Source organism: Mustelus asterias, chromosome 12 (assembly GCF_964213995.1).
Source record: "Mustelus asterias chromosome 12, sMusAst1.hap1.1, whole genome shotgun sequence".
NCBI lineage: Eukaryota > Metazoa > Chordata > Chondrichthyes > Carcharhiniformes > Triakidae > Mustelus > Mustelus asterias.
Genome location: NC_135812.1, coordinates 62993907 through 63018845, shown reverse-complemented (window position 1 = coordinate 63018845; position 24939 = coordinate 62993907). Strand labels below are relative to the sequence as shown.

General features: G+C 44.6%; 1 protein-coding gene across 2 annotated transcripts in view; it reads right to left on the bottom strand.

The window, feature by feature from the left end:
* LOC144501525 (uncharacterized) overlaps positions 1-24939 on the bottom strand; it is a 100530-nt gene that overhangs the window by 37527 nt on the left and 38064 nt on the right. For both annotated transcript variants that reach the window (XM_078225346.1, XM_078225347.1), the window contains exons 7-9: positions 18715-18801; positions 10680-10751; positions 10518-10573 (exon numbers count right to left, since the gene is read on the bottom strand). In XM_078225346.1, coding sequence (XP_078081472.1) covers positions 10518-10573; positions 10680-10751; positions 18715-18801 — 215 coding nt within the window. The remainder of the gene's footprint in view (positions 1-10517; positions 10574-10679; positions 10752-18714; positions 18802-24939) is intronic.

The following is a 24939-nucleotide window of genomic DNA, read 5'->3' as shown; positions in this document are numbered from 1 at the left end:
TCATTCTCTAGCCATCAATGCCAATCCTCTCGCAGGCAACTGGCTGATAATGAACCAGATAGTTCGCAAACTTAGTGTCGTAGTTGGTTCCGAGATGAGATTCTGATGACACACCCATGCCATCACTAAGACCACCTATATCCACCTCTGTGCATTACCTCTAGATTGGATTATTCCAATGCATTCCTGGCCAGTCTTACACATTTTACCATCTGTAAACTGAAGTTGGCACAGTGGCACGGTGGTTAGCACTGCTGCCTCACAGTAGCACAGACCTGGATTTGATTCTGGCCTTAGGTGACTGTCTGTGTGGAGTTTGCACGCTCTTCCCCTGCCTACATGGGTTTCCTCTGGGTGCTCCGGTTTCCTCCCATAGTCCAAAGATGTGCAAGCTAGGTGGATTGGCCACGCCAAATTCCCCCCTCGTATCCATAGATGTGTAGTTTACATGGATTAGCCATGGTAAATGCACAGGGTTACGGGGATAGGGCAGAGGGGATGGCCTGGGTAAGATGCTCTTTCAGAGATTTGGTGCAGACTCAATGGGCCAGGTGACCTCTATCTGCATTGTAGGTGGTTCTATGGAAGTCATCCAAAACTCTTGCCCATATGTTAACCCACACCAGACTCTGTTGCTGTTTTCTCATGATGCATTCTTGGCATGTGAATGTCGCTGGCAAAGTCATTTATTGCCCATCCCTAACTGACTTCAAGGTGTTGTTTACCTGTATTCTTAAAGCACTGAAATCTGTGTGCCACAAGTACAACCAGACTGCTGTTACGGACGAATTTCCAGGAATGTGGCCCCGCAACAGTCATTTGTGGCTTGGAGAGGAACTTGCAGGTAGGTCGTAGTGGTCCCACGTATCTGCTACCCTTGTTCTTCCAGGTGGGAGAGGTCATGGGCTTGGAAGATACTGCCGAAGGAGCCTTGACGAGTTGTTGTCATGTATTTTGTAACTGGTGCACTCTGTGGTGGAGAGAGTAGAAGTCCAAGGTGGTGGATGGGGTGCTAATCAAGTAGACTGCTTTGACTTGAATGGGGTCACATTTCTTAAATGTTTTTGGGGCTGCACTCATCCAGAAAATTTCCATGACACTTCTGACTGGTGCCTTGTAGATGGTGGACAGACTCTGGGTAGTCAGGAGGTGAGTTACTCGCCACAAAATTCCCTGCTTCTGACCTCTCTTCATACATCCCCATTCTCGCTAACCTACACTGGCTCATGGTTAAGCAACACCTCAATTTTAATATTCTCATCCTGGTGTTCAAATTCCTCCATGGTCTCGCTCCTCCCTCATCTCTTTATTTTTTCCAGTCCCACAGTTCCCCAAGATAGTTGCGTTCCTCTTTTTCTGGCCTCTTGAACATCTCCAATTTTAATAGTTCATGCTTTCAGCTGCCAAGATCCTAGTCTCTGGAATTCCCTCCTAAACCTTTCTGCTGCTCTAGTTCTCTTTCCTCCCAAGATGTTTTTTTTTAATGACCTCTTTGACCAAGCTTTTGGTTATCCACCCACGTATCTCCTTTTCTGACTCAGTCTTATTTGGCTTCATAATACCCCTGTGAAATGCCCTGGCAGGTTTTATTATGTTGGAGGTGCAACATAAATACAGGCTGTTGTTATTTGCACAGTGACAGATAAACTAGCCAGGGCTTTAGGGGATGGAGCTCGACCCATATTACCCACTGATAAATATGATATACTTGCAGCCTCATTGCCCTTAAGAGTGAGAAACAGCTGGACCTGTAAAGCTACAATAAGACAGTGAGATTATCTGAACATTCTAGGTATTCAAGGCAAATATACAAAAGTTTGAAATAAACCAAAAGACACGTGGATTTAAATGCACTCCTCAGGTATTGGCGCTTGTGCACAAACAGCTTTTATGTTTAGTTAAAGGGAAAGAAGTATCTTGCTGCAATTGTATGAGATTTGACTCTGCAGCTGATGCCACTTTTCAGTAATTACATGCATGCACGCAGATTTCACATTAAAGCTCTCAACTCTGGATTTACATAAAAGACTTATTTTAATCTCCAGAGACCTGAAGGCTGAAACAATACATCACCGGGGACATCTGGTGCCGAAGATGTATGGCTACAGGGAGCAAAGGCACGTAGGCTGGACAGCAAATGCAATTGCAGCCAGTAAAATCTATCACAAGAATCACCACCATCACTGCAGCATTTTGCCTGTTTAATCTGCACCCTTGTGGTTTCCATAAAAGAGTTTGCCAAATCTAAATGCAAACTTGAACAGAACAGGGTCTGGGGATCACGACGTGAAGTCTGACGTTTGTTCTGATTTTGATTAATCCTAGGCAACAATTGCATTCATGGGGGCGGGGGGGGAATACATTCTATTTAAAGAAAATGCAGGTATTATAACTTTGAGGGCTTGACCAGAACAGGGTAGGTTTGGGTCAGTTGCCTGATAGATTCCACGCCCGATTTCACATCCTGATAACCTCAATGGAGAGTAAAATCAAGCAAAATGAAGAACAGGCGTCGAACCCCAAACTTGCTCAGAGTAAAATTACTATTTATCTACTGCAGAAATCTTCAGACCAGGCACTCAAAAACACGTGTGACTGCAACACAAACACAGCACCCTCCCACGCACCTTCCAAAAAAAGCATCGAGTCCCAACCACAAGTAATATTGCCGTCATTGTCCTTCCCAGTTTGCAGTCACTGAAGTCATGGCATCTCATGCTGTGGTATAGGCTTTGCAGTGAGAATAAAAAATTGTGAGCTTTTGAGAATAGTATCAGAATTATAAACAAGCTTGTTCACTCAGCCCTCATGACAACCAGTACTGGAACCTGAGCCTGACAGATACAGCCAACTCCATGTGTATTAACAGCTGTCACAAATTCTCTGTAAATGCAATTCTTGTATCACTGGGAGAAATCCACCTCCGCATACTATACCTGACACAACTCTTTTATAAATGGGTCTTTACCTGATTTACAGGTCCTTGGTTCCTTGATCTTGAGGTGACAACACTTGAGAGACTCCCATGAACTCACATCCATTGTTGCTCTTTTCAGGTGTGTTGAGAGGCTGATATGGAGACCTCACCATCAGCTTAGTTACGTTTCCTCTGTGAAATTATCCTAACGTTAGATTCCTCCCCTCCCTTTTTAAAGTGACAACTCTTGGTCGGATATAGTTCTATAGGCAGCAGTTTATTTTTCTTTTATTCATTCATGGGACATGGGCGTCGCTGGCTGGCCAGCATTTATCATAGAATCCCTATTAGTCCAATGACAAACCCGCTACACTGCTACCTCCCCATTATTTTGTGCTCAGGCCCATGAGTGGGACTGGAACCCACAATCTTTGATTGAGGCAATCATCCTTCCAAGTGAGCCATAGCTGAAATATAGGGAGGGGAAAGTTAGTTGGCTCCCATCCTGGCCACTTCTAAGTGACCCACCATCCCGTCCTCCCATCCACTCCTGCCATTCACATTGTGTAATATGTGGATGTCCAAAGTGAACAAGATTATTGGCTGTCATGTGGATGATGATTACTTGAGTGAGGATAATAAAGTAACTAGGGATGAGCAGCATGGTGGCACAATGGTTAGCACTGCTGCCACACAGCGCCAGGGACCCAGGTTCAATTCCGGCCTCGGGTCACTGTCTGTGTGGAGTTTGCGCATTCTCCCTGTGTCTGCATGGATTTCCTCCAGATGCTCCGGTTTCTTCCCACAGTCCAAAGATGTGTGGGTTAGGAGGATTGGCCAAGCTAAATTGCTTCTTAATGGACCAATATGTGTAGGTTAGGTAGATTGGCCATGGTATATGCGTTATAGGATAGGGCGGGAGAAGGACTGAGTAAGATACTCTATCAGAGAGTCAGTGCAGACCCGATGAATGGCCATTCACACTTGAGTTTGCACAGAATGGTTCCCATCCAGTTCAGCAATCCCCAAAAAACAATTGTGAATGGCCTCCTCTGCACTTAGGGATTCTATGATCTGGGTTTGAATCCCACTGAAATTTGAATTAAATAAAAAATCTGGAATTAAAAGTCTAATGATGACCATGAAAGCATTGTTGATTGTTGTAAAAACCCATCTGGTTCATTGAATAAAAGCAAAATATTGCGGATACTGGAATCTGAAACCAAAAGAGAAAATGCTAGAAAATCTCAGCGGGTCTGGCAGTATCTGTAAGGAGAGAAAAGATCTGATGTCTTGAGTCCAGATGATCCTTTGTCAAAGCTTTGACAAAGGGTCATCTGGACTTGAAATGTCAGCTCTTTTCTCTCCTTACAGATGCTGCCAGACCTGCTGAGATTTTCCAGCATTTTCTCTTTTGGTTCTATCTGGTTCATTATTGTCCTTCAGGAAAGGAAATCTGCCATCTTCACCTGGTCTGGCCTACAGGGAACTCCAGATCCATAGCAGTGTGGTTGACTCTGAAATGCCCCTCAATTCAAGGACAATTAGGAATGGGCAATAAATGCTGGCCCAGCCAGTGACGCCCACATCCCATAAAAGCAAGAATAAGAATCTAGGCTGACACAGAGAGTGCTACACTATCAGGAGTGCTATCTTCAGATGAGATTTTAAACTCTCATGTGGGTGTAAAAGATCCCATGGCATTATTCTGAAGACAGTAAGAAGTTTAACAACACCAGGTTAAAGTCCAACAGGTTTATTTGGTAGCAAAAGCCACACAAGCTTTCGGAGCTCTAAGCCCCTTCTTCAGGTGAGTGGGAATTCTGTTCACAAACAGAGCATATAAAGACACAGACTCAATTTACATGAATAATGGTTGGAATGCGAATACTTACAACTAATCAAGTCTTTAAGAAACAAAATAATGTGAGTGGAGAGAGCATCAAGACAGGCTAAAAAGATGTCTATTGTCTCCAGACAAGACAGCCAGTGAAACTCTGCAGGTCCACGCAACTGTGGGGGTTACAAATAGTGTGACATGAACCCAATATCCCGGTTGAGGCCGTCCTCGTGTGTGCGGAACTTGGCTATCAGTTTCTGCTCAGCGACTCTGCGCTGTCGTGTGTCGCGAAGGCCGCCTTGGAGAACGCTTACCCGAATATCAGAGGCCGAATGCCCGTGACCGCTGAAGTGCTCCCCAACAGGAAGAGAACAGTCTTGCCTGGTGATTGTCGAGCGGTGTTCATTCATCAGTTGTCGCAGCGTCTGCATAGTTTCCCCAATGTACCATGCCTCGGGACATCCTTTCTTGCAGCGTATCAGGTAGACAACGTTGGCCGAGTTGCAAGAGTATGTACCGTATACCTGGTGGATGGTGTTCTCACGTGAGATGATGGCATCTGTGTCGATGATCCGGCACGTCTTGCAGAGGTTGCTGTGGCAGGGTTGTGTGGTGTCATGGTCACTGTTCTCCTGAAGGCTGGGTAGTTTGCTGCGGACAATGGTCTGTTTGAGGTTGTTTGAAGTTTGACTCTGCCAAGCAGACGAGACAAAGGAGCTACACCATCTACATGCACACCAAGAACAGGAAACTTGAGAAACTCGGCATCTCCACCAGCAGCAACCAAGCCTCCCCCCGTACCACAGTAGAAAACAGTACCACTGCAGGGAAGTCCATTGTCAACTTGTCCGACTACACACTTCAACCAGATGAAATCGAAGTTCTCAGCCGAGGGCTTAATTTTTGCCCCACCACCAAAATAGACCCCATCAGTCTCGCAGCAGACACAGAGGAATTCATCAGGCGAATGAGGCTGAGTGAGTTCTTCCACAAACCCCAAGAGGCCAACAACGAACACAATGAGACAGCCAATGAACCGGAACAGCCGACAGAGAGATCCGCAGTGCATCCGAAGAGGAAAGAGTCGAATTGGACTCCTCCGGAAGGCCGCTGCCCTCGACTTGACATGTATGCCCAAGCCGTCAGGAGGTGCGTCAACACCAAATTCATCAGCCGCACTCACAAGACAGCCCCGAACATCACCCAAGCACAACGTAACGCCATCCACGCTCTCAAGACCAACCGCAACATTGTCATCAAACCAGCAGACAAAGGAGGGGCCATCGTCATACTGAACAGAACGGATTACTGCAAAGAAGTGTACCGACAACTCAACAATGAGGAACACTACAGACAATTACCTGCAGATCCGACCAAAGAACACACCCGTCAACTCAACACTCTGATCAAGACCTTTGATCCGGACCTTCAGAACACTCTCCATGCTCTCATCCCACGTACTCCCCGCGTTGGAGATCTCTACTGCCTCCCGAAGATACACAAGGCAAACACACCCGGCCGTCCCATCGTATCGGGCAATGGGACCCTGTGCGAGAACCTCTCCGGCTATGTCGAGGGCATCCTGAAACCCATTGTACAAAGAACCCCCAGCTTTTGTCGCGACACGACGGACTTCCTACAGAAACTCGGCACACATGGAGCAGTTGAACCAGGAGCGCTCATCGTCACAATGGATGTCTCAGCACTCTACACCAGCATCCCCCATGACGATGGCATTGCTGCAAAGGCCTCAGTGCTCAGCGCCAACAACTGCCAGTTTCCAGATGCAATTTTACATCTCATCCGCTTCATCCTGGACCACAATATCTTCACCTTCAACAACCAGTTCTTCATCCAGACACACGGAAAGCCATGGGGACCAAATTCGGACCTCAATATGCCAACATCTTCATGCACAGGTTCGAACAAGACTTCTTCACCGCACGGGACCTTCAACCGATGCTATACACTAGATACGTCGATGACATTTTCTTCCTTTGGACTCATGGTGAACAATCACTGAAACAACTCTATGATGACATCAACAAGTTCCATCCCACCATCAGATTCACCATAGACTACTCTCCAGAATCGGTTGCATTCTTGGACACACGCATCTCCATTAAGGACGGTCACCTCAGCACCTCACTGTACCGCAAGCCCACGGATAACCTCACGATGCTCCACTTCTCCAGCTTCCACCCTAAACATGTTAAAGAAGCCATCCCCTACGGACAAGCCCTCCGTATACACAGGATCTGCTCGGATGAGGAAGATCGCAACAGACACCTCCAGACGCTGAAAGATGCCCTCATAAGAACAGGATATGGCGCTCGACTCATTGATCAACAGTTCCAACGCGCCACAGCGAAAAACCGCACCGACCTCCTCAGAAGACAAACACGGGACACAGTGGACAGAGTACCCTTCGTTGTCCAGTACTTCCCCGGAGCGGAGAAGCTACGGCATCTCCTCCGGAGCCTTCAAAATGTTATTGATGAAGACGAACATCTCGCCAAGGCCATCCCCACACCCCCACTTCTTGCTTTCAAACAACCGCACAACCTCAAACAGACCATTGTCCGCAGCAAACTACCCAGCCTTCAGGAGAACAGTGACCATGACACCACACAACCCTGCCACAGCAACCTCTGCAAGACGTGCCGGATCATCGACACAGATGTCATAATTTCACGTGAGAACACCATCCACCAGGTACACGGTACATACTCTTGCAACTCGGCCAACGTTGTCTACCTGATACGCTGCAAGAAAGGGTGTCCCGAGGCATGGTACATTGGGGAAACTATGCAGACGCTGCGACAACAGATGAATGAACACCGCTCGACAATCACCAGGCAAGACTGTTCTCTTCCTGTTGGGGAGCACTTCAGCGCTCACGGGCATTCGGCCTCTGATATTCGGGTAAGCGTTTTCCAAGGCGGCCTTCGCGACACACGACAGCGCAGAGTCGCTGAGCAGAAACTGATAGCCAAGTTCCGCACACACGAGGACGGCCTCAACCGGGATATTGGGTTCATGTCACACTTTTTGTAACCCCCACAGATGCGTGGACCTGCAGAGTTTCACTGGCTGTCTTGTCTGGAGACAATAGACATCTTTTTAGCCTGTCCTAATGCTCTCTCCACTCACATTGTTTTGTTTCTTAAAGACTTGATTAGTTGTAAGTATTCGCATTCCAACCATTATTCATGTAAATTGAGTCTGTGTCTTTATATGCTCTGTTTGTGAACAGAATTCCCACTCACCTGAAGAAGGGGCTTAGAGCTCCGAAAGCTTGTGTGGCTTTTGCTACCAAATAAACCTGTTGGACTTTAACCTGGTGTTGTTAAACTTCTTACTGTGTTTACCCCAGTCCAACGCCGGCATCTCCACATCATTATTCTGAAGAACAGAGGAATTATCTCTGGAATCCCAGTCAATATTTATCCCTCAGTCAACCTTACAGAAGCAGATTATCTGATCATTATCATATTGCTGTTTCTGGGAGCTTGTAGTGTGCAAATTAGCTGCTACATTTCCTACAATTGTGGCTACACGTCAAAAGTACTTCATTGGCTGTAAAGAGCTTTGGAAATCCGGTGGCTGTGAAAAGTGCTACACAAATGCAAGTCTTTCTTGCGGTCTCTAATCCAAGGGCACTATGCAGGGAACTCAGCATAGACTGAGGTTTGAATTGGTGATTGCTTAGTGCACTGCAGTACATTGATTGTTTTGTTTTTAGGGGATTGCTGAACTGGATGGGAACCATCCTGCGCAAAGTGTGAACATTCCTTACACCACAAATTCTGAATTTCACTTCCATTGTTGCGAGGATGTGCAGGAATGGAAGTCAGGGGCCACATTGCCTCCTGCACTGTAACAATTGTGTGATTCCATGCACAGCGGAAAATGGGAAAGGTCAGCAGAATCATCCTGCTGCTAGACAGTCTCCACAACCCTACGCAGCTGGTAAAGTAGTACAGACTTGGGTCTGAGAGCACGGGGAGAGATAAAGGAGGCAATAATTTAGGAGAGATAAACCAGGCAATACAGAATTCTTCTGAATCTGTGCTAAATTAGCGAATCTCAGCTAGGGTAGTAGTTAGAGCATTAAAACAAAGCACTCTTGAGCATGGGCTGGGAGATAAAATGGTCAGCATTCCCAACACCATCCAATGATCCATGCTAGAATATGGTGTGTGGAACAGAGAGATAACAGAGAGAGTGGGAAAGCACCTAGGGGAATTTCACAGTAACTTCATTGCAGTGTTAATGTAGGATTACTTGTGACACTAATAAATAAAATAAAAATAAAGGGAGAGAGCGAGAGCAATGGGAGACACACAGCGAGATAAAGAGAGAAGTGCACACAGGTGAAAAAGAAAGACACATACGGAGACAAAGGGGCCAGTTCAGCTGGGATTTCAAGATTTAAATTCAGAAACCATGCGGGAGAGGGCAGCTCCAAACTGACAGCATTGGCAGAGTCAGTAGGAATTTCTTTTGGGTTTGTGGGGGTGGGAGTAGGCGGGTGTAGGAAGGTAGCAACTAATACCTTGTTTCAAGAAGGTTATATTTAACAGCTGTAATATCAGATCATCCTTGCAGTCAAATATCCAGTCAACCATCACCATTCACAGAAGGGTAACAGGCACTAAACATACTGTCCCCAAAACACGTCAAAATGGCTTTCAATCAGTGTTCTGTCCCTCAATGCTCCCCACCCTTTCCAACCTCAAGATTTATGAATGTAAATGCTTAGATGTTGGGGATTAAATCAGAAGACAAATCTGGTCGGTAAATAATCAGGTTATCCTCCTGCAATATTCAGCAATGCTACGCGCTGTGTACTGCCTGGTAGCCAGTGTGTACAGAGCTGTATTTTCAAGCAGTGGCAACAATTTTTGGGGAAACCGATGGCTCATTTGCTCAGCCTTGGAGGTGGCGAAGGGGAACACATGAAAGCAATAACAGAAAAACACAAATACATTTTTCTAACAGCACATTAGAAAGCAGCTGGAGGCGCCAGAGGACAAGATGATTTATTATCTACTGGTACCCCATCTGGTGTGCACGCAAACGAGGAAGATTAGTGTTTATGAAGAAGGGAATACATTTTAGGTAACTGGTTTTGCAATAAACACTTGGATGAATATCAAATGCCTGAAATAAAATCATGGGACTGTTGATCATTTAATACTGTTTTTTATGTATAATGGGGCATGAAATAAATGCACAAAAGCTTCAACAGCCATCACATTTGGGCTCTATGACAGACAGCAGGCCAGACAGTACAGTGGAGGGGGGATCTGGCTCACCAGTATTTTAGTTGATTTATTGAATTTGCACCATCGTGCGAATATAATTCAAGGACGAAGCTGGGCAGGTTATAAAAATATAAACAGAAGTCATACAGAGAAAAGAGACAGGATCAATGCCCATAAGACAAAAACAGGGGATTGAGGGCTCCAGAAATACTGAGGGAAATTTCTTCCGTATAATAAGGGACAAGGCTATCAAGACATTGCTTATAAACATGGTTATAGTCTTAATTGCCACACCCTATGCACAGAGGATACCTCCTTTCAGATTAACAGATCTAGCTGCAATGTGAATCTGAGATTTTGATAGTGGAGGAGGAGAGTGGGGTAATCCATGATTGAAGCAATCAAGCATAATCTGTGGAAGGAAGCAGATGAAAAGCCTTTTCTTACTCCTAGCTTTCTTCACAGATTTATGCAATGACTCCAAACTCACCAAAGAGATCCGAGACATTCGGTGCTGCATAGAACATTCCCAGAGAGGTTGACAATCTGTAGTGGAGACAAAAAGGCGACACAATTCAATTCAATAATGACAGTACTGGCAAAATATATGCGATTAGTCTGACCACAGTTATTGAATTGTTCTATCACTCACTGTTACAGTTTCCAGTAAAGACAACCCTCGGACCTCTGATATTTTGTTGTTGGATAAATCCAGTTCCTGTAACTGATAGGAAGAAAAATAATGTTGTATTAGAAGATGTACCAATGAACTAAATTTCATGTTTACAGTTTCGCTGATAAGAGAGGCCAGAATGATCTCAGGCTTGATCCCCAGTTTCAAACCAACCTTACCCAATGTATAACATACATTTAACCTGGGCTTATGACTATGGGTGGAGGATGGAGTAAAGTTCTTGTTGCTGATTGTTATGCAGAGATATCCCTGACTGGAAACATGGGTGTATGGGTGTTGGCTGAGAGCAGCGCTAGGTTGAATAACATCTTCGACACACAAATAATGATCGGAATCAAGTACCAGAGTCAAGCCCTTGTGGAATTGTCCCCTGACCAAGTGTCTACACCTCCAGAAGAGAAAGGAAGCTGAGAAAATCAGCATGCGAACCATTTTTAAAAGAAACAATTTTTTGCTGATTCTTCTTTGAAGTGAGTCAAAAAGTGGGAGTGCAGTCTAACTTGAAAGAAATTGTGTTTTAGTTTAAAATTGCCTTTCCTGAAGGCAGTAACTTGTGCTGAAGTGCAGTTCTGCAAATCCCAACAGCTCAACTACATGCTAACCCTTCACACATGAGCTGACACCATAAGCATCAGCAGGCTGTTCAACTACAGTAGCATCACAGCTGAGTGTTATCTGCTGCCCGCTTGCAAATACTCCAGTAGCTGTTAAGAATGTAACCTGGCAATTTATTTCTTCCTTAACACAGAAATGCTATGGATAATTGCAGCAATCCCATAGCTGCCCTAGTTGAAATATGTTGGAAGTGTTTTCAGGAGCCAAGTCTTGGTCTATTTTTATTCCACTTCACTTTCTATGGGCAAAATGTCTAAACTGACCTGAATTTAACCAGCAACTATCTGAATACATTCGAGAGGAAAATAATTGGAAGAGGGACAACCCTTCTTTCATTATTAACAGATGCTTACAGTTTTTCCCACAAGCTAAAAGCATTAATGGGAATAAGGCCACAAAAAAGCACTTTGCTTGTTAAAGACTTTGCTAAAGGCTAATCTGTCTGGAAACTTGACTGTTTGGGTTAGTAAACTACAAATTTGGCTATTTATATACTTCAGGCCTGTGCGTAAGTCATGAGGAAAACGACCAAGGTTTCTATACAAGACTGCTGAAAGCAAATAATTTTTATCACCACAGTAAGGCAACACAATCTTCAGCAGTCAGTTGGAGGGGGTGGGGGGAGGGGCTGAATGATGTTACACCGTGGGCTTTTTGTCCTAATAGTCATGCCAGGGAATCAATGAATGGGCTGCACTCCCGGCGATTAGTTAGGGTACACCACAGGATGCGTAGCACAGAGCCAACAAGTACCCTATTTAGCAGCAATAATGCAAACCAAGCACTACGCTTTGTTACTTGAGGAGTAGAATTAAAAAGTAGGGAAGTAGTTACACTAAACCTGTACTGAACCTTGGTTAGGCCAGACTTAAAAAGTCTGGTCACCATCTTATAAAAAGGATATACAGGCACCCTAGAGGGTCCAGAGAAGATTTCTAAGGATGATACCAGAAATGATTGGGTATACATATCAGAAAAGAATGGATTGGCTGGGTCTCTTTTCTCTTGCAAAAAAGTAAGCTGAGGGGTAACCCAATAGAGGAAGTATAAATTATGAAAGATTTTGACAGAGTAGATACAGAGGATGGGATTTCCTATCCCCCACCTGTGACAGGGACTGGACTGCAAAATCCCAGCCAGAGAAGATGTCTCCACTTGTGGGGAAAGAGCTTTACAAAAAGATAGTGCAGGAATCCAAAAGAAACGCATTTTCCGCAAAGATGAGACTGTCGAACTCACTATCACAGGGAGTGGTTGAAGCAAGTGGTATAGATGCCTTTGAGGGGAAGTTAAACAAGCAAATGATGGAGAAGAGAACAGATAGATTCAGATGAGGAAAGATGGGAGAGGCTGGGTTGGAGCATAATTGCTCACATGGACCTGTTGGGTCGATTGTCCCACTTCTGTGCCCTTCAGCCTAAGTGGATGACAATGTAGGTTGGATTTTCACCACAATCATTATCAATTGGGAAGATGAAATACATCAACAGCTAGGCTCACTCCACTGTCTAAAAATTACTGCTCCTATTTACTTATTCATTCACTGGGTGTGGGCTTCACAGGCTAGGCCAGCATTTATTGCCCACCCCAAATTGCCCTTGAGAAGGTGACGGTGAGCTGCCTTCTTAAAGCACTGCAGTCGATATGGTGTAGCTATACCCACAGTGCTGTTTGGAAGAGAATTCCAGAATTCTGACTCAGTGGCAGTGAAGCAACAACCAGAAAGTTCCAAATCAGGATGATGTGTGGTAGTGATGTTCCCGTGCATCTGCTGCCTTTGTCCCAACAAACCAACAGGCTGTTGTGTTTGAAAGGTGCTGTCGAAGGAGGTTTGTTGACTTGGGTGCATCAGTAGGTGGTACACACTGCAGCCACTGTGCGTTGATGGTGGAGGGAGTGAATGTTCAAGGTAGAGGATGCAGTGCCAATCAAGCAGGCTGATTTGTCCTGGATGATGTTGAGCTTCAGTCATCTAGGCAAGTGGACAGTATCACACTCTTGAATTGTGCATTGCAGATTGTGGACAGGAGATAAGTTACTGACAACAGAATTCCCAGTCTCTGGCCTGCTCTTGTGGCCACAGTATTTATACAGCTGGTTCAGTTCACTTTCTGATTTGGAAATGTTCTGATTAGTTGTAAATGGACAATTTACAGGGGCAAACTAACTATCTATTTTGTAGTTTGTTCATTCTGATACACTTATAAATCAAGAGAACTGCTGGAATCTGGTGGCACTCTGTTTTAAAGATACTGTCCCCTTTTAAGTTGAATCCACCCACCAACCTTGATTGAATCAAATATTAAAAGGAAAGAAAACATCAATGGCAGCCCATCACCACCCCTTCTAATCGACCTCTCATAATCACTTACTTACTTACTTACAAGTACCTACTGCCAAAAGCACAGCAACCCTATAGTGGTAAGTAACTCAGCAGGGTGCTTCCTGGAGACACCCAGTAGGTGTTTGCAGTTTACTAATGTAATTAAAATGAAGCCAGAAGTCCAATATCAAGTTCACCTTACCCATTCATACTCAGATTGTCCCTTACATCTATATCACATTTCCTCATATGCACTATACTAAAATCTTCCCTTAACTTGATAGTTGAGCTGTCTATGCAACATGTAAATAACTGTGGTGTATTGGTCACAGTCCACAAGAGTTCTGTATTATGGGGCAGCACAGTGGTTAGCACTCCTGCCTCACAGCGCGAGGGACCCGGGTTCGATTCCCAGCTTAGGTCACTGTGCGGAGTTTGCACATTCTCCCTGGGTTTGCGTGGGTTTCCTCCGGGTGCTCTGGTTTCCTCCCACAGTCCGAAAACATGCTGGTTAGGTGCATTGGCCATGCTAAATTCTCCCTCAGTGTACCCGAACAGGCGCCGGAGTGTGACGACTAGGGGATTTTCACAGTAACTTCATTGCAGTGTTAATGTAAGCCTACTTGTGACACTAATGAATAAACTTAAACTTATGGTTGCTGGGATCCAATACTTTTTGATCTGTTGTTCACTTCTTTTTGCGCTGCCATGAGTGCAATAGCCCTTGGCTAGTCCTCTTTGCCCTATTTGTAACATTTAGAGAAAATCACCTGAGAAAGGCTGAAGATTTGTCCACATGTAACACTCTGGCTCCCTGAAGGTTTGCCTAATGATTGCACACAAAGTTTGCCTCACAGAGTATGTATTGGCCTTGTCTGTTTCTTGAATCCTGGACCTCAAAGCACTTAATTCAACCAAGGGAACATTCATTTGAGTTGCATCTAATGTGTTTATGACGTGCATTAATGAGATTGATCACTGGTGTAGCTTCTTGCCTAATAGCAATCTATAATACGGCCAACTGTTCTTCCATATCCTGCAAAGTCATGGGTATGCAGATATGTGCCTGCTCAGTGTGTTCCAGGTGCTACAACAGCTTTCTTTGAAAAGCAAGCCCACTAATTAGTTTTCCCAGATGTATCCTAAAGAGCAAATCGCAATTGTGATCTCCAGCCATGATGTATTGGCCACTCAGCATGCATCTGCGATATGTACCTCCTTTAATATTGCTTTATCCGTGTCACTAATCACCATGAGCTATTTATCTACGGGTCCCTATTAGGCCTCACCGTGTAGCTGTGCAGGGGCAGCACGGTGGCACAGTGGTTGGCACGGCTGCCTCACAGTGCCAGGGACCCAGGCTCGATTCCAGTCTTGGGTGTCTGTCTGTGTGGAGTTTGCACGTTCTCCCCATGTCATAAATTTGAATCCTACAGTGCAGAAGGAGGCCATTCAGCCCATCAAGTCTGCACCGACTACAATCCCACACAGGCCCTAGCCCCATAACCCGATGCATTTACCCTAGCTAGTTCCCCTGACACTAGGGGGCAATTTAGCATGACCAATCCACCTAACCCACACATCTTTGGAGTGTGGGAGGAAGCCGGAGGACCCGGAGGAAACCCACGTAGACACAGGGAGAATGTGCAAACTCCACACAGACAGTGACCCAAGCCGGGAACCGAACCCGGGTCCCTGGCACTATGAGGCAGCAATGCTAACCACTGTGCCACTGTACCGCCCACCGTGTTTGTATGGGTTTCCTCCGGGTGCTTGGTTTCCTCCCACAGTCCAAAGATTCCCCTCCAACTTGATTTTCAGCTTTGTTGTGATAACACCATCGTGGGTTGGATCTCAAATAATGACGAGGGGAGTACAGGAAAGAGATAGAGAATCTGGTGAACTGGTGTGATGACAATAATCTCTACCTCAATGTCAACGAAATGAAGGAGAGAGTCTTCAAGTTCAGGAAGCTTTAGGTTTCTAGGTGTCCAGATCACCAACAACCTGTCCTGGTCCCCCCATGCCGTCACTATAGTTAAGAAAGCCCACCAACGCATCTACTTTCTCAGAAGACTAAGGAAATTTGGGATGTCCGCTACGACTCTCACCAACTTTTACAGATGCACCATAGAAAGCATTCTTTCTGGTTGTATCACAGCTTGGTATGGCTCCTACTCTGTCCAAGACCGCAAGAAACTGCAAAAGGTCGTGAACAAAGCCCAGTCCATCACTCAAACCAGCCTCCCACCCACTGACACTGTCTCCACTTCCTGCTGCCTCGGAAAAGCAACCAGCATAATTAAGGACCCCACGCACCCTGGACATATTCTCTTCCACCTTCTTCCATCGGGAAAAAGGTACAAAAGTCTGAGGAAACATACCGACTGCCTCAAGAACAGCTTCTTCCCTGCTGCCATCAGACTTTTGAATGGACCTATCTTGCATTAAGTTGATCTTTCTCTATGCCCGGCTATGACTGTAACGTTATATTCTGCAATTTCTCCTTTCCTTCTCTATGAACGGTATGCTTTGTCTGTATAGCGCACAAGAAACAATACTTTTCACTGTATACTAATACATGTGACAATAATAAATCAAATTAAATCAAGATTAGGTGGATTGGCCATGCTAAATTGCCCCTTACTGTCCCAAACTGTGTAGATTAGGGGGGATTAGCCGGGTAAATGTGCAGCGGTACAGGGACAGGGTAGGGGGTAGGCCTGGGTAAGATGCTCTTTCAGAGAGTCGGTGCAGACAGTGTAGAAAGGCCTCTTTCTACACTGTAGGGATTCTATGAATTATGTTGTTCTGTGTCTTGCTGCAGAGCACTGGTTTGCCATGCTGTTGGAGAGTAGATAGCATCTTATTTGTATCTAAGCATGCTTATCAATTTGCCTATTTTTCTAGAACATGACACATGAAACATTTGTGTATAGAGTACAGGGACATAGATGTAACTTAATAAATACACACAATATGTAGTGTACTTAATGTAAAGTGTGTACATTTAAGATTGTACATACTAGATCATCTGTCTACAACCTCAGCAGTGTCTCTTTCAATACATGTGCTAATTTACTTTTATTCCACTTTTTCACTTTTTACAGGGAGCTGGTGATATAATGATAATGTTACAGGTAACCCAGAAACCCTTCGATTGCCATAAAAGCTCATCTGGTTCATTAATGCCATGTGGGGAGGGAAATCCGCCGTTCGTACCTGGTCTGGCCTACATGTGACTCCAGGCCCACAGCAATATGGTTGATCTTAAATGGCTGAGCAAGCTCTCCGTTCAAGGGCAATTAGGAATGGGCAACAAATGTTGGCCTTGCCAGTGACACCCAGATCCCACGAAAGAATAAATTAAAAAAATTATGGCCTGGTTTCACCTTCTCTCAAGTTGTTTGATTTCTCTTTACACCTTCATCTGAGTTTCTTGTTATGTTGGTCGAGGCCATTTTGGCCTGTTAACAGAACAGTCAGAGCAAAACTAGACAAATCTGACATTTAACCAATTAATCATTAACCGGCATGCATGACTGTACATTAAGTGAGAAGGTGGAATTTACACAAAAAACAATTCAACCACTATGTTAGGAATAGCTACTTGTCCAGCAGCACATTTAAGTATTTATATATCTCTCAATATTTAATACACAAATTATACGATCTACCAATTTAAACCCTGTCGACATCAATGAGGATGAAGTAGAAATGGTCGAGAGCTTCAAGTTTTTAGGTGGCCAGATCACCAACATCCTGTCCTGGTGCCCCCATGCCAACACTATAGTTAAGATAGCCCATTAATGCCTCTACTTTCTCAGGAGGCTAAGGAATTCTGGCATGTCCACTACGGCTCTCACCAACTTTTACAGATTCACCATAGAAACCATTCTTTCTGGTTGTATCACAGCTTGATGTGGCTCCTGCTCTGTCTAAGACCGCAAGAAACTACAAAAGGTTGTGAACGAAGTCCAGTCCATCATTCAAACCAGCCTCCCACCCATTGACTCTGTTTACACTTCCCGCTGCCTCGGCAAAGCAGCCAGCATAATTAAGGACCCCACCCACCCCGGACATTCTCTCTTCCACCTTCTTCCATTGGGAAAAAGATACAAAAGTCTGAGGATACGTACAAACCGACACAAGAACAGCTTCTTCCCTGCTACCATCAGACTTTTAAATGGACCTACCTCACATTAAGTTGATTTTTCTCTACACCCTAGCTATGACTGTAACACTGGATTCTGCACTCTCTCCTTTCCTTCTCTATGAACGGTATGCTTTGTCTGTATTGTGCGCAAGAAACAATATTTTTCACTGTATACGAATACATGGGACAATAATAAATCAAATCAAATTTAAACTGTGACAGCCAAGTAAGTTCATTTTTAAAGTATTCATTTATTCATCAGCACATTTATGTATTTTAATTATACACCTCTTATTATTTTTCATTCCCATTTTTTACAGTCATAACTGTACCTTTAATAGCTAAATAAGTCCCTTGATCATAATCATTTGCATAACACAGAAATTCCTTTCACAACTCCTGGTTCTCTTGTGAAAGTCATGAAATTTTTCACAGGTCTCCTTCAGGGTCCAAAATGTGATGACTCTTGAGTTCAAAGATTTGCCAAGCTGTTTGACTCCAAATAATGATGAATTGGGTTGGACAAAAATTACAGACTGCTGATCCAGGTAACAAATCAATGAGGACCCCGAGATCCTGGCCTGGGATAATGTTGGGTTTTGTATATATCACATATTCACAGGATCTTCACAATTTAAGTGACAGTAAAACCACTTCTACAACCCTGGAAAATCCACTATTGGAGGAGAGTGTTCACAAACCAGTTCATGTTCGCTCAATGTAGGATTTTTTAATAAAACACAGGCAATGAGTTAACTGCTGTCATCAAGATTTACAGTCCAATTCTCCAAATTCACATTGCACGGAAAGAAGAAGATGCCAATGCTATTGAAGTAACTGTTAAAGATGCAGCAAATATTCAGCAAGGCTTTTTTGTGTTTTGTGCACCTGATACTGACCTTATTACATTTGCTGAGATCAATAATCCCACACAACTTGTTATGGGATGCAAGCAGCTCCTCGAGGCAGGGCAACGCATTCACAGCCTGGTAAAGACACAATGCAGTTACTGAACCTCAGTGAACCTCCACTTCTGCAGCATGGCTGCTTATGTTAATTAAGTTACAGACTAACTCTTGTTCACATCCCGGCTCAGTCCAAATCAAACCAGAAATTTCTAACGGCCCAATAAATAGTTTTCATCCCCGTGTGCAACTAGTTTAATTAACTTTAACACCTTTCTTATTACATTCCCACCTACAATTATTCACATCAGATTCACCTGAAGAAAGTCACCTGAAACAAGGTGATAATGTCAACACTAAACAAAACATTTTTACATTTCAGGCACCTCAGCAAGGAAGAGAACAATAAACTTGGTGTGGATTTGAACCACAGAGCTCGGAGGGTGTGACTGACAGACAATTAAAAAAAGATGCTGGAGAAATCAGTCTGAAAAGGATGAAGATGTGGATGAGGATTTCAATAGGTGAGGGAGAAGAAAAAATAGATAACGAGACAAAGTAGGATTTTTCTGGAGGTTGACTGATGCGATTTACTCAAAATGATCAAGCTTGGTGACTGATCAGTTGTGGGTTTGAAAGCTTAGCTCAAGATCAAGTAGGATGCCAAGTCTGTGCACCATTGGATGCACCAGGCCAGAGCTGTGCAATTGCTGCTGGTAGCCAAAAATGCTATGGTCTCAGCTTTACCAGAATTGAACCGAGGAATAGAGAATTAATCCAGAATACGCATTTGGAAAAGGGAGCAGCAGCCATGGAATCAATTATATCAAAATGGCACTGGAGCACGGCGACTTCTTGCGAGCTGTGCCCAGCATGCCCTCTAATTCTATTTTTTACTCTCGTTCTATGCTTTCAAAACTACTTTACCTCTAATAAACTCTCTAACAATGCTCTATTTCAATCTCTTACAGATATGGCGCTCTACACCCTAGCTATGACTGTAACACTTGTTGTGGGGGAATTAAAGTGATGGACACAAAATGGTTGCCTGGCACACAAAATGGTTACCTGGGAAAGGACATTAACAGGCACTGGCTTTTAGCACAGACAGTTACTTAAAAGTTAAAACATGCAGGATCCGAAATGCTGCAGGAAGCTGGTCAGAGCTTGAGGCACTTTAGATAAGGGCAGACCCAGAACAAAGAGTCTGATAATAACGTCAGCCACAGATGGGGACATAAATACATAAATGTAACAAAATCAGCCACTGAATGTATAGATCGAAACCAGTCATTGATTGAGGAAATGTATCCATTCTATGAACTATGATATGTTAACTGTCCATGTCTGTACCAGTCTGCTTGTAACGATGTATTAACTATCAATGTCCGTATCTGCCTACTCAACTTGTAACAATGTGTTAATGGCTAATGTCCGTACTGCCTATTGTCTAAAAGGTATAAAAATGATCAACTACCATTGTGTAGTTGAGAAGGTAGCTGCCAAGTACTGTGGAGTATCAGTGCTTTCTCCCGAAGCTTCGTGTCTGAAATAAAACTGTATTGTTGAAACCTCCAAGTCTGACTCCGAAGTGGTAAATTTCCCACAACAATTGGCGTAGTCAGCAAGGATCTCATTGCTGGTAAGTTTCGATCGATTGGACACGATCGGAAAGCCGGGTAGAGATCACTGAATCTGTGGGAGTCAGATGAGGTCAATAATACAGTTTAAAAGGGGTCAAAATTATGGGGTATTTATAGTGATAAGTATTGATTGTATATGGTATAGTGATAAGTACTAACTGCTGATAGTGATAAGTAACTGTTACTTGTGCTGACCGACTCGAGGACAAGGAAGTGCCTGTCTCAAACGTGCAGCCTTAGACCGGTTGTTAAGAGGGGAAATCCCCCACGCAAAGGTCAGGACCCTGAAGTGGGCGTAGAGACACCAAGGGCACTTAGAATTGTGAAGCACAAGTGGCAAAGGTCGGTTAACATCAAACTCTGTAGTGGCGAACAAACGCAGAGTTGCCACCTGTTTGCATGAAAGTTTGTATAGTTGGGTACAGGACTGTCAATGTTGTAAAGTGGTGCGGAAAAGGAGCTGATCAACTCTGACCTAGAGCCGGACTCCGGTGGAGAAACACATTGCCGAGGCGGTAATAGTGGAGCCGTGAGTATAAATTGAAACCCTGAGACGGTAGTGAAACACGGTGCTAGAGTAGTAATAGTGGCTGGGGGTAGTGAAGTCCCTACGGTAGAGAGCACACTTTACTAGGGAGTAATCGTGGCCGTACGGTGCCTAAAAAACACGTTGCCAAGGAGGCAATAGTGACCGGGGGTAGTGAAGTCTACGAGATGGCAGATAAAGAAGTTAAGCGGGGATCTGCAGGTTCTCTCATTGAAGTATACATGACAGACAGGCAAGCGTTAATAAAGAGGATGCAAAGGGATGGCTGGGATGCTTCTCAGACCTTAGAACAGCAGAGAAAATGGATAGATGGAGAAAAGAGAAACAAGACAAAGAAGACAGGGGTACTATTAGTATATTTAGTTAGCTGGACTAATTGAGCAAGTAGTCGCCTCTACTAAAAAGTGGAGTGAAGATAAAGAAAAGATTAGAGAGTTAGAATCCAGAGTGAGGGAACTGGAGAAACGAAACCAAGTGTTAGAAGAGAATCAATGGAGAGGGAAAACTGTTCCTCTACCTCCTTATGAGTCCACAGGGACCAACTGCTCCTCCAGAGGAGTGGGAAGCGCTAGAACACAACTTAGCACCAGTAACCCGAGGGGGAACGGATGCGCAGCCAAAAGCAAATTATAAACCATTCACCCCAGGTGAGAGGCAGCAGATAATGGCTTCCCTGGGTAAATTACAACCTAGAAGCGCAAACACTAAATTCTGGGAAGAATTAGATACAATTTGGGTAGGACACCAATTACACCTGAGAGACATACACCAGCTGGTCAGGGCAGCCTGTCCAGCGGATAAGTGGAGACAGGTAGCAGGTGGACCCGCCACTCCTCCAGCACAAGATTATAGTGGGGGACGCATGCAGTCACCCTAACAGCAGAAATAAATGCCCAACAGGCACCCTTCACCCAGTTTAAGACAGAAATTCAGAGAGTTTTAGGGAATGCTCCTACTAACTGGAGCAGAATTACCACAACCAAGCAGCTAAAAGGGGAAGGAGCTTCTGAGTACGGGGAACGGTTATTCCAAGTATACCAGGAATGCTCAGGGCAAGGAAACCCAGGTCGTGGGGATCGAGTGTTCATCCAGGCTTTCAAGGATGGACTCTCTAGTGCTCACCAAACCATCCTAAAAATGGGAGTGATTATGTCCCAAGATTATGATGAATTGTTAGAATGGGCTAGTGACATACCGGGAGGCGGAAAGGAGACATCCCAGACAAGAGCAAGGCTAGAAAGAGTAGCCGCTTACAGTAACGGAAACGGAACTAAGTCCAAACTGACTTGCCACAATTGTGGCCAAAAGGGCACTTTGTGAGGGATTGCGGGGTCCCAAGGAAAGGAAACAGATTTGGGAGCAGTGGGAAACATTGTAGCCACTGTAATAAACATGGACACACAGAAGCAGTGTGTTGGGATAAACATGGGAGACCCCCGACCCGATCCATGACCACAGCAGAACCGGAGGAACCAAGGAACCTCCGAGGTCAGCAAGATTGACGGTCTGCAGCCCCCATTCACAAGGGTAAGAAGGAGGGAAGGATTTATGTGTCAGCACTAGTAGGGGGCAGGCAATGTGAGATGCTGGTGGACACAGGAGCATCCATGTCTGTCACCGACCTACCCTTACCCACTACAAGTAAAATGATTTACCTAACCGGGATAGGAGGGAACAAAACACCCGCCTACCTGAGCGAGACCACGTTAGTAGAAATAAATCATTTGTATATACCAATGAGGTTTTATGTGTGTAAAAATAACAAGGGTACAATAATGGGAAATGATTTAATGAAAGAATATGAGATTTTGATAGACTGTGGAAAGGGAGAATTAATCTGGCCAAGATAGGACGGTCAGAAAACTAGAATCGGGAAACTCACAAGTCACCTCGAAACTATTAAGGTGGCCACAGTCACCACCAAAAATTGGGAATTAGAGACAGGAGGGTTCAGAGCCATCTGTGCTTCTGTCCCCGGAGTATGGGCTAAAACAAAGTTAGATACTGGCTTAACTAAAACGGACCCAATAAAGGTACCTGGACCGGAGCATAAGCCCCACCGACAATACCCAATAAAACCAGAGGCAGAGAAAACTGTAGTGGAGATAGTTAAAGGGTTAGTGGAAAGGGGGATTCTGAGAGAAACCACGAGCACCACTAACTCCCCAATCTGGCCGGTGAGCAAACCTGACGGAAGCTATAGGCTCACGATAGATTACACCGGACTCAATAAAGTCACGTCCAAGTTGAACCCCATTGTAGCAAGCCTCTCGACAATCCTGAATGGACTGTCACAGGAGCACAAAATATTCACAGTATTGGATATAGCCAACGGATTCTGGTCCCTACCCTTGGATCCCGAATCCCAAGACAAATTCGCCTTTACAGTGGGAGACAAACAGTACACTTGGACTTGCCTACCGCAGGGATTCCACAACAGCCCCGCTATCTTCCATCGAGTAATGAGTGACATCCTGAACAGGGTAGAACTGCCAGAGGGTAGCACAATCCTACAATGTGTAGATGATATCTTAATAGCTTCAGAATCCAAGTCAGGACATCAAGAAGCACTATATCTAGTATTAAACGAACTAAAAATGCAAGGTTAAAGGTGAGCCCCAAAAAGGCACAAATCGGGAAAACACAGGTCCTGTACCTAGGACACCTTATATCCCAAGGGCTTAAAGAAATGCCAACAGACCAAAAGAAGGCAGTACAGCAAATGCCGCGACCCATCACCGTAAGATGGGTCAGAAAGGTGCTAGGACTGTTTAACTATCGCCTAAGTTTTATCCCGGGATTCGCAAAATTGGCAGAACCCATACAAAGACTAGTCAAAGGAGGAAAACCAGCTTTAAATCCCGTAGAATGGGGACCCGAGCAGGAAGAGGCTTACAACAAACTAAAAACAGAACTGATATCAGCCCCTGGACTAGGATTACCAGATTCTAATAAGGACTTCCTCATCCATTGTAGTAATGAGGGAGGGTTCTATTCCGCAGTGGTAACACAGGACCATGGCGACAAAAGGAGACCATAGATTATTATTCAACCGCAGAAGGGCCGGTAGTCACCGGACTGCCAAGATGCATAGCCGCCTTGGATTGCGCCGCCTGGGCCGTAAAGGTTAGCAAGCCAGTAATCATGACGGGGAGTATAATCCTTCACACCAAACACACCTTGGTGGAAATGTTGAACACGGGAAAGCTAAGGTCCGTCTCAAACATGAGAAGGGCTAAGTGGGAAGCTGTCCTCCTACCTCCAAGCAAATCCATAATAATAAGGGACACAGGAAATAACCCAGCAGAAGGGATTCTAGACACAGGAGAGCCACACAATTGTGGGGATACAGATATGGACGTAGAAGAAGGTAGGATAAAGGATGTACCTTTAAGAACAGCTGAGGAGACCCTTTTTGTAGATGGTTCACGCAAATATGTGGAAGGATCACCCCGGACAGGGTGGGCAGTAGTAAATGACAAATTAGAAACAGTAAGGTCAGAAAGGATTGACGGAGGTCTATCCGCACAAGTGGCAGAACTAGTGGCACTCACAAAGACACGAGAGTTATCTGAAGGCAAAACGGTAAACATATATACAGATAGTCAGTACGCGTTCGGAGTCATACATGACTATATGACAGCATGGGGTAGAAGGGGGTTCATAACCACGGGAGGAACTCCTATTAAACACCAACAAAGAATTGAGGCATTGTTGAGAGCTCGCGAGAAACCTCAAGAAGCCACAGTAATCAAAATTAAAGTGCACCAGGAAGAACCAGGAAGAGATAACCCGGACTAGTTAAATTTCAAAGGAAACCAAGCCGCAGATAGAGCAGCACAGTTAGCCTTAGAACAGGAGACAGTTGGCGAGCTGCCAATAGCAGCAACAGAACAGACAGGAGACTAAATAGATATTCGGGACTTATATGAGGATACCTCAAAAGAGGAAAAGGAGAAGTGGGAAGCACAGGGAGCGATCAAAGGGACTGGTTACATTTGGAGATGAGAAGATAAGGTAATAGCACCA